Consider the following 16,532-nt stretch of genomic DNA (forward strand, 5'->3'; position numbering starts at 1 on the left):
TTTTCGATGTAGCGATAAATGAAATGGATGCCGTTTGTGTGCATGCCGTATACGTAGAACATTTCTTTGCGAAATTCCTGAACCTCGTGCAGTTTTCCGGGAACTAATGTGAGGATTTGCAGCAACCACAGCTAAAATAACTTTCACTGTGTTATTTTCGTATCTCACAGGTCGCGGTCGGACTCTTCCTCTACGTTTAACACTTACTGTTCCAGTATCCCTACCGGGGAAAACAGGGGCATACCTTTGACGATCTTCGTCAACATTTGTAAGAGCCTCAATATACGCGGAAATGATATCAACCATCTCACACCGTGGAACATTGCAACCACATGTGTTTTTTTTCCTTTATTGGATTTCGATTTCTCCCCAGAGGAAGGGGGGAGGGGGGCGGGGTTGGCAGCAGCGTAATATGCCGCTTTGCAGCCTACAGAAAAGTTAAAAGCTTAATTAGGAGGCACCATGACAATAAAACACAGGCGATAAAACGGTGACTGTTTAAAACTGGAACATGGCTAAAAGTTGCAAAGAAAATATATCGTGTTCTTTGAAGTGCTTACTGCACTTTGCGTCAAGTCTCTGTCCGGCACGCCGCGCGGGATTAGCCGAGCGGTCTTGGGCGCTGCAGTCAGGGACTGTGCAGCTCGTCCCGGCGGAGATTCGAGTCCTCCCTCGAGCATGGATGTGTGTGTTTGTCCTTAGGATAATTTAGGTTAAGTACTGTGTAAGCTTAGGGACTGACGACCTTAGCAGTTAACTCCCATAAGATTTCACACACATTTGAATATTTTTTTCTGTCCGGCACACCGTTTTAATCTGCCAGGAAGTTTCATATCAGCGCACAATCCGCTCAAGACTGAAAACATCATTTTAGAGATTTGTGCGTTGGAAAAATGGTGAATCACATGCTTCTGCCTGCGCTATTATTACCTCAATTTTATATTCAAGGTCACTGTTGAAGCGGCGCGTGAGTATTTCCCGTTTATCCGTTAACTCTGCCAAGACTATAAAAGGAGGAGTAGGGCTTAAAGTCATTAGAGGCAGATCTGAGAGTAGTTGTGGTAGGTGCAGTTTCAAATTTTCTAACTAATTTTTCACGAGACTTTACAATATTTTCTTTGTATGTGTGGCATTTGAAATATTTAGTCATTAGACAGTGAGATAAGTCTGTGACAATTCACCACGGTAACTTCATACAGAAATCTTATCAGAAATTTGCTGCTAACTGATGATCGTCGGTGCGGCAGATCAGATAACTTGAGTTTTTTTTTCTGCTATCGTTGACTTTCATGTCACACATGCGTTGAGATGTAAACGGTCCACATACGTGCTTTCACTTTCGGCACTACTTCCGTTTCGATAACAAAAAAATAATCTTGTATATAGGCAACTTTGGTATGGCCGAATGCATCTCATTTCATTTGAAATTTATTTCAAATACCACCTATCAAAGTGTAATTAGTACATCACCCTTTCTATACGTCGAAATTGGTTCACAGTAAATCAGCCTTTGCATTGTTGGGATCGAGCATTTGAACGAGAGGTTTTTCCAAGCGATAGTATCATCAAAAGGCGTATTCTACATGCAGCATCTGTGCTGTTTTACAAGCAACCGGCTAACAATACCCGGCTGTTGGCCGGTCTGCTCTGTATTCACGCTGCCCAGGCCATTCGCAAATTGCCCCGCGAATGAATGGCTGGGAAGCACCACTGTTTTGCTCTTGCCGTGCGCTTCGATGGCTCTGAAAAATCAGGGTGCTACAGCAAACGGAATTAGGTAATTTATTATTCGTCTCTCCTCTAGCTTCCTGCAGGGGTCTTTCTTTTAAGAATTTGACCTCTTTACATTCGCGCGTAATTACACAGTTTTTCATTCGTTCTTTTCACTACGGAATAAAATCACGTTAGTAGTCTTTTTTTCTGTACGGGTAAATGTATATATCAAGAACACGTGTTACTCCAATAGTCGAGTAACAGCCTTGAAATAATTTTTTCTCTGTACAGTGAGGAGTACACTCACTCTATTCTTTACTGGAGTGTATAAAGTAAAGTCTTGAAAGCGATTTTTTTTTGTTTCATTACACGCTATTGGAAACATGTTGACCCTACTCTTTACAAAATTTAATTTCAGGTATTGTATTTAAGACTAATTTTTTTCTCCTTTTCCGCTGAGTCACTCGCAGTTGAATTTTGTCCTTGAGACATCCCTTCATGTTACACTATTAAGAAGTTATCGTGTATGAAGGGGTCAGAGGGTATTTCTTGAATGTTATAGAGAACTGAGCCAGTCAGTCCTACAGTACAACGGAAGTGATGGGATACGAATGATTAACACTTTAAGCTTACGTGTTGTCTGTTGTTGCTTGTCTCGGAATCTTCGACCGTTGTATGATTTTCTCTGACATTTCTCCAGCCCGAGTGATTACCATAGTTAGACAGAATCCTCCAAATTAATACCCTCTCTTGTAATATCTGGCGATGTTCAAGTTCAACAGAGGATGGTAAAGTGTAGACCTTTGCATTACTGTACCGATGAACTACATATTTGTCTCTCCCTTCAGATGCATAAGCTGTAAATTCCGAACACTGTGCCCGATATTCCCAAACACTTTAGCTAAACGTCACAATTGTTATAAAACGTGCACATCAGTTACGACGAAAGATCTTTATGCAGTTATATGAAGCTTTATACCATATTTCGAAAATAAGTGCCTGTTGTATAACAATGGCAGTTCATAAGCCTTATACTTGATCTTTACACTTGGTACATATATTTAACTAGGCTTGACGCTACGAATGCACGTCGCTCCTTAGGAATATTATGGTAAAATGACGGGAAGTTGTACGTGGGTTGGTCTAATACAACTGCATCCCATATACGTATTCTACATCCAAATTCATGTCTTCACGCTGCAAATTACTGTCCTCTCGTTATAAAGTCTAATTTTTTCTGCCATTTATTACATGAGCTGGTTGTGGGACAATAGTCACACACTACTATATTTTTATACTTTCAAATTCTCGTGATAGAACGGACTGTTCGACTAATGATCCACGTAGAGTGAAGGACTTTTCATCCAAACAGCAGAAGAGCTCGCAGCGTAAATCCCACATGGGAATATTCTGCTGGGAAGAAACGGAGGGGGGATTTCCAGTTGTAGCATTCATTTGACAGCTAAGGGAAATCGTCAAAAGATACTGGTTGGAGGAACTATTTTCTTTTTATCGAATAATGTTACTGTCCAAATTACTTTTACTTTTGTGTTGGCATTTATGGGTGCATATGTATACGTGTGACTGTAAATAGTACGTTGTCCCAATATTTGTTCCCGACCTATCGACGTTGGTACTCCGAGTAATTCATTTCTTAAAGGGCTCTGTTTGAGGTAGTATTACTGACATTTTGTCTTCACCATCTTAACTATTTGTTGGGCGTTATTCATAATATATTTTCAGAAACCCTTGATTCTTTTTTTAAAGTTGATTTTCAAGAGATACTGAACATCTACATTCGTGATTGGCAGTTCAGACTTCATTCCATTTCCATTAGACAAGCGCGACAATGTGACTAGCGTGAGACACTTTTCATTATTATTTTTGGTGTAGGTTCGACATAAGCTGTTAGTCCTACCTGATAGTTAGCCCAACATTGAAATAGTCTTCTAGTAAGTAGTATTTATGCCGTCTCTTTTGTGAGGGACTGAATTCCTTAGAAGTCTCCCTAAGACTCTAGGCCATCTTACGTGTAAGACACTGTTATAGTTCTACATTACACCAACAAATACTGCTTTGTCCTAATTATTGAATAACATAATTGACAGTAGCAGTGAGCCGATAATCGTGACGTTATTGTGTTTGTTTTGTTACATGATGCACAGAATCATATTTATCCTAATAGTTACATCAAACCTTAAGTCTTTACACCATGCTACATTTTGTCAAGTTCTGTCCATATGTTACTAATATTTTATCCGGTAACACCGGATAATCTGTTCATCATCCAAACCTATGGGACCACAAGTAGTAATAACCCACAGGTCACTGATAAACAGGGTGAGGGAGCTCAGACAGGCGACCTTTGCGTCTGTGTATCTGTCCATCATCTCCTCTTAAATCAGTTGACACATTTTAACCAAATTTGGTACACATACTACCTTCTGTGGGGCAATCAGCACTCTGTGTTAGAACCTACTGGCTCCAACAAGAGCAGAAATGTGGGTAAAACGGGCTTTCCAATTAATGCCAAGTATGTCGTGCAGGCAATATCAGTATGCACTGGAGGCGCAATTGCAGACGGGCATGGCTGAGTGGGGAGAGGAAGGAGGAGGAGATGTATATTGAGAGAAGGCAGAAGTAGAGGTGAGCAGAAAAAGGGCACTGGAGTAGATGAATAGGCAGGCAGGTGGGAGTACAATATGGATGTAGAGAGAGGGGGATGAGGAGATCAAAAGAGTGGGGAGGAGGAGGTGTACAGACAGAGGTGTGAGGATTAGGTGGCCAGAGGCAGGAGGAGGAGTAGGTGGGATAGAGATGGGGGTAGGAAGAGGAAGAGATGGAGAGAATGAAGGGAGAATGTTGACAGAGAGAGTGGGAGAAGTAGCTGGCCTGAGAGGTTGGGAAGGAGGAAACATTGAAGGAAATACCCACACCATTAGCACTTCCTATTTCTTTAGGATATGTCTGCATGTCCGAAGGAAGATTGCATCTAACTGGGAGTAACACAGCCACTGCAATATCGTATGTATCCGCCGATACCGGGCAAGCGACTTTCAAGTAATATGTCTTCCCTGTACTGGAATATACAGGATGTACAGCTCGTAGACACATGGTTGACGACATATGGAAGTTTGGATAGGGCAGTGAGTCTTGCTCCGATAACGAAATGGTAAGCCAACCGCTGTCGATAAGCTGAAAATCGGGGTTGAGTCCCCCGAATCCGGCACAAATTTTCATCATCGTTATACCATTATAAAGCTCAAGGTTCTCCATATTCGCGACTGCGAATAATTTCACGTAATTCGCAGATTTTTTACAACAGTAAAAACCTATAACAATACAAATGTCGTTCACTCTCCACGCCCGTGCCCGCTATACATATTAGTGTACTGCTGGGAACCAGGAACATCATACACAAACCATTGGCCGTAGACATAGCCCCAGAAACTCTGAGCTGTTGTCACTGAAGCAAGCCCAGATTCACAACTCTTAACTGGGGAAGACAGAAGCGCGTAGAAGCTGCGCTCTCGATTACACATTGTTTATCTTTCCAGTCATCAGTCTTCTGAATGGTTCGTTGCGGACCTCCACCAGTTCCTCTCCTCTGGCAATCTTTTCATCGCAGAGTAGCAATTACAACCGAAGTCCTCAATTATTTGCTGGATATATTCCAATCTCTGTCTTCTTCTGTAGTTCGTACCCTCTACAGCTCTCTGTAGTACCATGGAAATTGTTCCCTAATGTCGTAAGAGACGTTCTACCATCATCTCTCTTCTTCTAGTCAGTGTGTTCTATATGTTCTTTCCTCGAAATGTTTGCGGAGAAACACCTCATTTCTTAGCAGGGCACCTAATTCTCAATATTTTTCTGTGTCATCACATCTGCAATGCTCTAATGTTTCGCTTTCGATTTTCTCCTGGCTAGTCTGCTTTTGACTTCCTCCTTGCTCGATCCTTGAAGGGTTATTTTGCGGCCTAGGTACCAGAATTCCTTACCTTGATCTACTTCGTGATCATCGATCCTTATGTGAAGTTTCTCGCTGTTCTCATTACTGATAATTCTTATAACTTTCGCCTTTCTTCTATTTACACTCGATCCATCTTCTTTACTCATTAGACTGTTTACTCCATTCAGAAGATCCTGTAATTCTTCTTCACTTTCACTGAGGGTAGCAGCGTCATCAGCAAATCTTATCTTTCATATCCGTCACCCTGCATTTTAATCCAGTCCTCGAAATTTCCTTTTATTTTCCTACTTGCTTCTTCCATGTATAGATCGAATTGTACAGGCGAAAGACTTCACCCCTGCCTTACACCCTTTTCAGTTCAAGCACTTCGTTCTTGATCTTCCAGTCTTATTGCTCTGTCATGGTTCTTGTACATGTTGTGTAACATCAGTCATTCCCTGTACATTACCCACATTTTTCTCAGAATTTTGAACATGTTGCACCATTTAGCACTGTCGAATCCTATAAATGCGTCCTGATTGTTTATCAGTCTTGCTTCCATTATCAGCCAAAGAGTCAGAACTGTCAGAACTGCCTCTATGATGCCTTTACGTTTCCTGAAACCAAATTTATCATAATCTAACAGAATCTCAATGTTTTATTTCCATTCTTTTGTGTATCATTCTTGTCAGAAACTTGGATACATGAGCTGACGTGCGATAATTCTCGCACTTGTCCGCTCTTTCTATCTTCAGAATTATGCGTATGATGCTGTACCGAATGTCAGATGATATATCGCCGGCCTCATATATTCTACACACCAACGTGAATAGTCATTTTGTTGCCGTTTCCCCCTAATGATATTAGAAATCCCGAATTAATTTTATCAAACCCTTCTGCCTTATTTGACCTTAACTCGTTCAAAGTTCTTTTATTTTCTGGTTCTAGTACTGGATACTCTTTCGTTTCTTTGTCGTCTCCTGTTATTACGACATCAGACAAGTCTTACCCCTGGCCAAGGCCTTCAGTGAAATTTTTCCATCTATCCGGCCTCTACTCTACATTTAACAGTGTACCTCCCATTCCAGTTTAATTTTAGCGCCCTTGGTTTTAATTTCATGAAAGCTGCTTTGACTTTTCTATATGCTGAATCCGTCATTCCGACAGTCATTTCTTCTTTGTTATCTTTGCAGTTTATATCCAGGAATCTCTTTCGCCGTATTTCCTATACATTTCATTCCTAAGGGAGTTGTGCTTCGGTATTTCTGAATTTTCTTGAACATTTCTGTACTTCCTTTTTTCGTAAATCGACTAAATTATTTCTTCTGTTATCCACGATTACTTGGCAGTTACCTTCCTTGTACCCACAGTTTTCTTTCCAGCTTCTGTGTTTGCCTTTTTAGGAATGTCCATTCCTCTTCAAGTGAAACGCCTACTGAGCTATTCATTATTGCATTATCTATAGAATCAGAGAAGTTCACAAGTGGCACTTCATTCCTTAGTATGCCACTTCCTTGCGCATGAAACCTACCTAACTAGTCTCTTATACTTGAACTTACTCTTCCTTCTCACTTAAATGTGATTTCAGTCTAAATTTGCTCCTGGGTAAACCTTACAATCCAAGATATAATTTCGGTATCTCTGAATGATCGTGATGTAATCTAACTGGAATATACTCGCGTTTCCAACAATACCTCCTCCTCTTGTGATTCTTGAACAGAGTATCCGTTATTGCTACCTGATACTTATTTTGTATTACCAAGCCCTTCTTCTAGTCCTTCCCTACAACCGCATTCCAATCGCCCATGACTGTTAGATTTCCGTCTCCCTTTATGTCTGGCCAGAAATACTGACCTTTTCATTTCAGTATATCTAAATCCCTTTTCAGATTTTCTAATTTCCCTATCACGTCCGAACTTCTGATATTCAACTCCCCAACTCTTAGAACGTTACCCTTTCGATGGTTATGCAGTTTTTTTCTCTTGGCAACCTTCTCCTCTGCATTTCCCTCCCAGAGACCCGAATGGGGGACCAGTCAGGAATCTTTTACCCGTGGAGAGATCATCATGACACTTTTGCAACTACAGGCCACATGTCCTATGGATACGCATTACATGACTTTAACGCCATGGTTTCCATTGCCTTCTGCATCCTCACGCCGTTGATCATTGTTGATTCTAGCGCCTTGAAGGTGCGGTTTCCCACCCCAAGGCAAGACAGTGCACTGCGCCTCTGCACGATTCTCCACCCTCATTCACAAGGCCGTTGGCAAAACGAGGGTGGCTGCTTATGCCGGCAACCATCGGCCGCCATTGATGGTGTTTTTTATTCAAAGTATAAGCGATGGTATGGTTCGAACCCCCGACCGAGAACTTTTTGATTAATACGATACTGAAGTGCGTGTGTTATTCTGAAACAGGCATTGCGGTGACCACAGCCATTACGAAACACATCACATGTATTCGTAATTGCGAGTAAGGACTACCATAAGCTGTAAGATGGAATGGCGACAGTTAAAATTTATGCCGGAGCGGGACTTGAACCCAGATTTCCCGCTTACCACGAGCGGTCGCCTTATTATTTGGCTATCTGTGCACGACACACGGCCAGAACAAACTTTCATTACGACCTGTACGCATACATCCATCATGTACACTACTGGCCATTAAAATTGCTACACCACGAAGATGTGCTACAGACGAGAAATTTAACCGACAGGAAGAAGATGCTGTGAAATGCAAATGATTAGCTTTTCAGAGCATTCACACAAGGTTGGCTCCGGTGGCGACACCTACAACGTGCTGACGTGAGGAAAGTTTCCAATAGATTTCTCATACACAAACAGCAGTTAAGCGGCGTTGCCTGGTGAAACAACGTTGTTGTGATGCCTCGTGTAAGGAGGAGAAATGCGTACAATCACGTTTCCGACTTTGATAAAGGTCGGGTTGTAGCCTATCGTGATTGCGGTTTATCGTATCGCTATATTGCTGCTCACGTTGGTCGAGATCCAATGACTGTTAGCAGAATATGGAATTAGTGGGTTCAGGAGAGTAATACGGAACGCCGTGCTGGATCCCAACGGCCTCGTATCACAAGCAGCCGAGATGACAGGCATCTTATCCGCATGGTTGTAACGGATAGTGCAGCCTCGTCACGATCCCTGAGTCAACAGATGAGGACGTTTGCAAGACTACAACCATCTGCACGAACAGTTCGACGACGTTTGCAGCAGCATGGACTATCGGCTCAGAGACCATGACTGCGGTTACCCTTGACGCTGCATCACAGACAGGAGCGTCTGCGATGGTGTACTCAACGATGAACCTGGTTGCACGAATGGAAAAACGTCATTTTTTCGGATGAATCCAGGTTCTGTTTACAGCATCATGATGCTCGCATCCGTGTTTGGCGACATCGCGGTGAACGCACATTGGAAGCGTGTATTCGTCATCGCCATACTGTCGTATCACCCGGCGTGATAATAGGGTGCCATTGGTTACCCGTCTCGGTCACCTCTTGTTCGCATTGACGGCACTTTGAATAGTGGACGTTACATTTCAGATGTGTTACGACCCGTGGCTCTACCCTTCATTCGATCCCTGCGATACCGTACGTTTAAGCAGGATAGTGCACGACCGCATACTGCAGATCCTGTAAGGGCCTTTCTGGATAGAGAAAATGTTCCACGGCTGCCCTGGCCAGCACATTCTCCAGATCGCTCAGCAATTGGAAACGTCTGGTCAATGGTGGCAGAGCAACTGACTCGTCACAATCCGCCAGTCACTACTCTTGATGAACTGTGGTATCGTGTTGAAGCTGCATGGGCAGCTGTACCTGTACACGTCATCCAAGCTCTGTTTTGACTCAGTGCCTAGTAGTATCAAGGCCGTTATTACGGCCAGAGGTGGTTGTTCTGGGTACTGACTTCTCAGGATCTGGACCCAAATTGCGTAAAAATGTAATCACATGTCAGATCTAGTATAATATATTTGTCCAATGAATACCGGTTTATCATCTACATTTGTTCTTGGTGTAGTAATTTTAATGGCCGTTACTGTATATTCCCGTACAGATCAGACGTTGTACTGGAAAGTTGCTTGCCCGGTATCGGCAGATAAATACTATATTGCATTGCCTGTGTTATACCGTATTTATCAGCCGATGCCCAGGCAAGTGGGTAAACAAATCTTGTGCTAGAGTGGATTGCATTTCGTCTACAGTGCTGGCATGTGAGTAAGTGTTACGCGCGTAAGAACGCCTCCTGAAGGTCACCACCTATTCATCCCCTTCTGCGCGACACCACATATCTTTGAGAAAGTGCCGCCCAGTTTGACTCGTACTTTCCTCTGCAGTGCCGCCGAACATCATCGACGAAGAATCGACGCAGTCCTCGGTGGCGGTCCGCGAACATCAGAACATCACGCTCACCTGCAAGGCCGACGGCTTCCCCTCGCCCAAGATCATGTGGCGCAGGGAAGACGGACAAGCCATCAACATAGATCGCCGCAAGAAGGGTGAGCCATTTTTATCACTGTCTTTTATGCCGGGAATATTTAGTTTCACTCAGAACTCTTACAGACACTAATTTGTGGTTTACTTCTCATGCTCTTCGATCAGACACGAAATCAAAGCGCAACACACGTGAGATGCAGCAGAATCGGTTCTGTGAAATTACGGAATGAAAGATGAAAGATAGCGCTTCGTGTTTTTGGATCCCACGGACCATTTGTTGATTCACCATGCGAATTATAAAGACCAACCAGTAAAACTAAACAAAAGCACGTGTAATTTGATCTAATTTTTCGCAGAGAGCATCACAAAATTTCTGACCATTAATACAACAGTACTCTGAATGTTATCTTTCATAAGAGCTTGAAAATAGGATTTTATGTCGCTTACTCCGGATGTAGCGTATCTTGTTGGATCAGAAGTAAATTTTATAACGGTTGCATTGGAAGCTCTTCCAGGTTGCAGTAAAGGTGATAAGTTTCACAACATAGTTTTGTGTTGACCATTTGTACCGCTTGTACGCATTTCAGATAACAGCGTGTGAAGTGCCTTCTAATTCAGATGTAGGATAAATTATATCGTCACTAGCGTGATCTCCTTCTTCAGAAATATTCTCTTCACTGGAAGACGTATTAGCTAATGCTTGCAAGTGCTCATCGGAAATAACCCGTTTCGACACGATAGCCACACACAAATTACTGGATTAGATACATGGGCTGCGTCTACAGCAAACAGTTGATGGTAAAGTACAACAGTGTGATCCACGAACGATGGCGGTTCGCGCATTTCCAGGCAAAGACGAGGATTGCATTATTCGAAACGAGACTTGCGGTACGCCCATGCGCGTGCTTTTCGCCTGAAGAAAGCTTACATCCTGAAAATTACGTCCGTCGCTTGTTTCTGCTGAATTTATCACTTACCTCCACTACCAGCGATGACAGCTTACTGCAAATGGAATAGAAATTCACTATACAAGTCTCTACTATCACGTTTAATGCTCGAATTAGCTGCGGGATTAACGACAGATCGCTCACAGTGCTACTGAATGCTCATTGGCTTTCGGAGATTGGTCCGTAGCTCGTGGCCGTGCGGTAGCGTTCTCGCTTGCCGCGCCCTGGTTCCCGGGTTCGATTCCCGGCGGGGTCAGGGATTTTCTCTGCCTCCTGATGACTGGGTGTTGTGTGATGTCCTTAGGTTATTTAGGTTCAAGTAGTTCGCAGTTCTAGGGGACTGATGACCATAGTTGTTAAGTCCCATAGTGCTCAGAGCCACTTTTCGGAGAATGCGTGACTCAGGTGCCCAGAACAAGCCTAAAGTCGATCGTCATCGTTCTTAACTCCAACTAAAATCACGGAAACGCTCTGTAATTTAAATGTAAGAACCGACTTCCATTGCTGTGTAACATTTGAACAATATGCAAGCGAAGATCTGCATTTTTACAAAAGAAGCATTATGCATTTAATTATGCATTTATCTGAGCTCTGTAGAAATAAAACTTTATGTTAATTTTTAGATATCTGAGTCATATAGACCCAAGAAACCCAGGCGTAACAAATTAAGAAACAAAAAAGGGAATAAAGGAATTTTTTCTTTCATTCAACCTTACGCTGTGTAGACTGTATTAAAAATAAAGTTATTATGTTTCGAGCGCTAGCGTTTAAATATACAGTGCGTTAAATAAAGAAGTATCCCAAATTTCGAGAGGTCGAAGCATAGACCGAAACAAGACATAAATGTCTGATAAGCATTGGATCTATGACGTACAGCGTACGAGTCACAAGCACATGTTCATCTTCGGTGCTCTTTCGTTTCCATATTCTGAGACGTGGAATCACGGGCCAAAACAAGAAATAATTTACCAGCAAACGTGGACACTAAAATGCATACCATAACAGCTATGAGTACTTGTTCAGTGGAAGGTGGAAGAGAAGTTTCAGAATAGCGAAGATGAACCAGTGCTCTTAGCTTTTTTTTTTTTTTCATTTAGCCTTACGCGTAGACCGGAACAAGACATAAATGTTCGATAAGCATAAGATCTATGACGTACAGTGTATGACGCATAAGCACATGTTCATCTTCGGTACTCTTTCATTTCCATATTCTGAGACGTGTCATCACGGATCAAAACAAGAAATAAATTACTAGCAAACATGGACTCTAAAATGCATACCATAACAGTTATGAGCACTTGTTCAGTGGAAGAGATGTTTCAGAATAGCGAAGATGAACAAGTGGTCATAGCTCTTCAGGCATAAATTTCGGGTCCCGAATTTACTACACATATTTTACTTGTTGTGGTCCATACTACCACCTCTCAAATTACGGAAAGCGATGGAGCTTGCAATAGAAAACACGTATTTCACAGTAGGGGACACGAACAAACGGTCGTGGCTCTTAAGGTATCATGCATTTTTGAGTCCAAGCTTACTTGACATTTTTGTTGTTGTTTTGATCCATGCCACCACCTTTCAAAATACGGAAAACTTGTGTGGAAGGAAGGACAGACTCATTTCAGGGTCATGCTTACCCGAAGATAATACTGTGGTTAAGTGCCTATTCATTGTCGATTTCTTTTTCTGGCTCGGGTAAATATTTCAGTTCATAGATTTTCAAAGCTAGTGTCAGTGTGAATAATACGAAAAAGGCAGTAATTTTCCAAAGGGCCGTACGACAAGACTCATTCAGAAATTTGAAATAGATATTACTAAGCAAGAACAAGTTTCTCCGCTTATGTTTGCTCCAAACTTTTTCTTCTTTTTTTTTTGTCTTTTTAAATCATCAGTCTTCTGACTGCTTTGATGTAGCCCACCACGAATTCCTCTCCTGTGCCAAATTACGACCTCAATTATTTGCTGGATGTATTCCCATCCTGCCTTCCTCTACAGTTTTTACCCTCTAAGTTCCCTCTGGTACCATGGAAGTCATTCCCTGATGCCTTAATAGAAGTCCCATCGTCCTGTCCATCTTGTCAGTGTTTTTCACATATGACTTTCGTCTCCGATTCTGCGCAGAACCTCTTCATTCCTTTCCTTATCAATCCACCTAATTTTCAGCATTTGTCTGTAACACCACATTTCAAATGCTTTGATTTTCTTCTGTTTCCACTTTCCCAGACTCCATTACCATACAATGCTGTGCTCCAAACCTATATTCTAAGAAATTTCTTCCTCAAATCAAGGCCTATATTTGATACAAGTAGATTTCTCTTGGACAGGAACGCCCTTTCTGCCATTCCGTCTTTTTTTTATATCCACCTTGCTCCCTCCGTCATTGGTTATTTTGCTGCCTAGATAGCAGAATTCTTTATCTTCATCTGTTTCGTGACCATCACTTCTAATGTTACTTTTCTCGCTGTTCTTATTTCTGTGAATTCTCATTACTTTAGTCTTTCTTCGATTTACTCTCAATCCATATTCTGTGCTCAATACATTGTTCATACAGTTCAGCAATCAGGTAATTCTTCTTCACTTTCAATGAGAATGGCAATGCCATCAGAAAATCGTATCATTGATATACTTTCACCTTGAATGTTAATTCCCCTCCCGAACCACTCTTTCATTTCCATCATTGCTCCTTCGATGTACAGATTGAACAGTAGGTGTTGAGTGCATATCTGTTTTACACTGTTTGAATCCTACCTCTTGGCTGTTATACATATTGTATATTAGCTTTCTCTACCTATAGCTTACTCCTATTTTTCTTAGAATTTCGATCATTTTGCACCATTTGAGATCATCGAACGCGTCTTCCAGGTCCACAAATCCTTGCTTCCGTAATTGTCATCCGCAACTTCATAATTGCCCCTCTGGGGACTTTACCTTCCCTAAAGCCAAACTGATCGTCATCTAACGCATCCTAAATTTTATTTTACATTCCTCTGTGTATTATTCTTATAAGTAGCTTTGATGCATGAGCTGTTAAGCTGATTGTGCGATATTTCTCGCGCTTGTCAGCTCATACCGCTTTCGTAATTGTGTGGATGATATTATTCTGAAAGTTTGACGGTATGTCACCAGACTCATACATTCTACACATCATCGTGAATATTCGTTTTGTCGCCACTTCTCCAATGATTTTAGAAATTTTACTACCCAATAAAAAAATCTGTTGGAACGTGTTGCCGTAAAACTGTTAGAAGGGCAGTAGCTTTAACAAATTTAGAAGATGACAAGTCTTGTTTGTTCAGATAGAAATATATCAACTAATAAAATATTTGAGTTTACATAATTCGCCTCTGATAGGAAATGTTCTCCATAAGGATCATTCTCTGTCGCGACAATCTTCTGGAAATAATTTTGGAACATGCAAAAGTATTCATCGCATATACAAGAACATTTACATCTTTTGATTGCTATGCTTCAGGTAAGACTAAGGTTAGAGGAATAGTAACGTGTGAGAGATATGTTTGCAGAGTGAAAGATATTCCTTGAAAGTCTCTCAGACGCAGTGTTACTCAAATGTATCGAGGCTCCTTCTTGTCAGCTCAAGGTGAATCCACGACAGCTGAATTAAACCGCCTGGCAAGAAGAAACTAAAGCAGCCGGAAGGAAATGAGGAAACTAAATGGAACTTCACGGCTTTAGACGGGTCTTACGTTCTTTCAATAATTATGAAATAGAGTAAAATTTACAAGCAATTTGACAGTATGCACACACCTATCAGCATGTCACAGCTCCTCTGCAATGGAAGCATGCACTGATTCGGTTGGTAAGGCTATCGTAAAGCCGTTGTGTCCTGTCCTCAGGCATGTTGGCTCATAATCGTTGTAACTAGTCGCTGACATACTGGATACTGCCGCCAGGGCAGTTCTGACGCCCGAGCTGGTACCACACGTCTTCTACTGGGGACAGATATAGCGATCTTGCATCGCCATTGGAGTAGAAAATCAAGTATATAGTTTCTAGAGACACGTGCCATGTTTGTACGAGCATTGTCATACTGAAAAATGGGACCGAGATACTGTCAAGTGAAAGGAAGCTCACGAGGACGCAGGATGCCAGTGACGGTACCGTTGCGTCGTCAGAGTTCATTCAAAAGGAGAGATCCCCAGCGGTGCGGTCGAGTTTTGAAACTATCGATACGATGATGTAGGTTAAGAACCCAGGCATCATACGCTGCAGCCATTCCCCTGGTGGGCCCTCATTTGCGAGCAACTGACGAAAAAAGAATTTGATATTTTGTGTGACAATAGGGTTAAAAAAGTTAATTATGTACTCTGATTGCGTGGTATAGTCGAAGGGATCGCAGCTTCATATGCAGAAGGTGGTGGGTACGAATCTCGTCAGGCCCACAAATATTTTTGTAGTTTCTAAATCTTCGGCAACGGCATTGCCGCAGTGGCTACACCGGTTTCCGTGAGATCACCGAGTTTAGCGTTGTCGGGCGTGGTCGGCACTTGGATGGGCGACCAACCAGACCGCCATGCGCTTTTGCCATTTTTCGGGGTGCACTCAACCTCGTGAGACCAATTAGTAGCGGCTTCGGTCAAGAATACCATCATGACGACCGGGAGAGCGGTGTGCTGACCACACATCCCTCCTACCTGCATCCTCAACTGAGGATGACACGGCGGTCGGATGGTCCCGATGGGCCACTTGTGGCCTGAAGACGAAGACGGAGTTTCTAAATCTGTACCGAAATCACTTTGCGCAATATTTTTATTCATTTAATTGGTCTAAATGTAATTTTTTATTTCTGTTTCTTTGTCAGATCATTTTAACCACCATATATACTTTTTCATTTGTTTCATTTTCTCTTTATATTATTCTTTTCCCTATCGCAACTACTGTGAATCTGAATTTAATTATATGTATCTATTATAATATTTAATTATTGGAAATTCCGATCTATCAGTTAAAAACAAAAGACGAAATCAATTTGTGTTCTTGCAATGGTGTGAAAATGTATTTTTGTTACCAGGTGTGCAATTTTTTTGCATGATAATCACAATATGAACATTTTAAACATAACTTATTGCACTGTGGACAAAATAAGACAAATTATGATTTAAATGAAAGACGGGTTTATACATAAAACGAAATTCAAGAAAAATGAGACATAGATATAACGAACGCAATAGCGTGGACGGAGAAACAGTGGTAAAACAATAAGAATTCAATCTAAATTAATACATAACATTAATAAAAACACATGGGCGAAGATTTCAAGTGGAGAAAGAATGATAGGAACAAAAATGAAGCAAATGAAAATGTTCATACCGTAATTAAAGTAGTATAACAAAAAAATAGAAATAAAAAATACATTTAAATGAAATAACTGAGTTAAAATTATGATCAAAGCCATTTAGATAAAGACTGAAAAGTGAAACAAACCTACTGCACCAGCGGAGATTCGGACCCAA

The 16,532-nt window shown here is 41.6% G+C and overlaps 1 protein-coding gene across 2 annotated transcripts in view; it reads left to right on the forward strand.

Moving 5' to 3' along the window:
* LOC126094596 (lachesin) overlaps window positions 1-16,532 on the forward strand; it is a 326,905-nt gene that overhangs the window by 139,659 nt on the left and 170,714 nt on the right. For both annotated transcript variants that reach the window (XM_049909067.1, XM_049909076.1), the window contains exon 4: window positions 10,015-10,176. In XM_049909067.1, coding sequence (XP_049765024.1) covers window positions 10,015-10,176 — 162 coding nt within the window. The remainder of the gene's footprint in view (window positions 1-10,014; window positions 10,177-16,532) is intronic.

Source organism: Schistocerca cancellata, chromosome 1, assembly GCF_023864275.1.
Source record: "Schistocerca cancellata isolate TAMUIC-IGC-003103 chromosome 1, iqSchCanc2.1, whole genome shotgun sequence".
Lineage (NCBI taxonomy): Eukaryota > Metazoa > Arthropoda > Insecta > Orthoptera > Acrididae > Schistocerca > Schistocerca cancellata.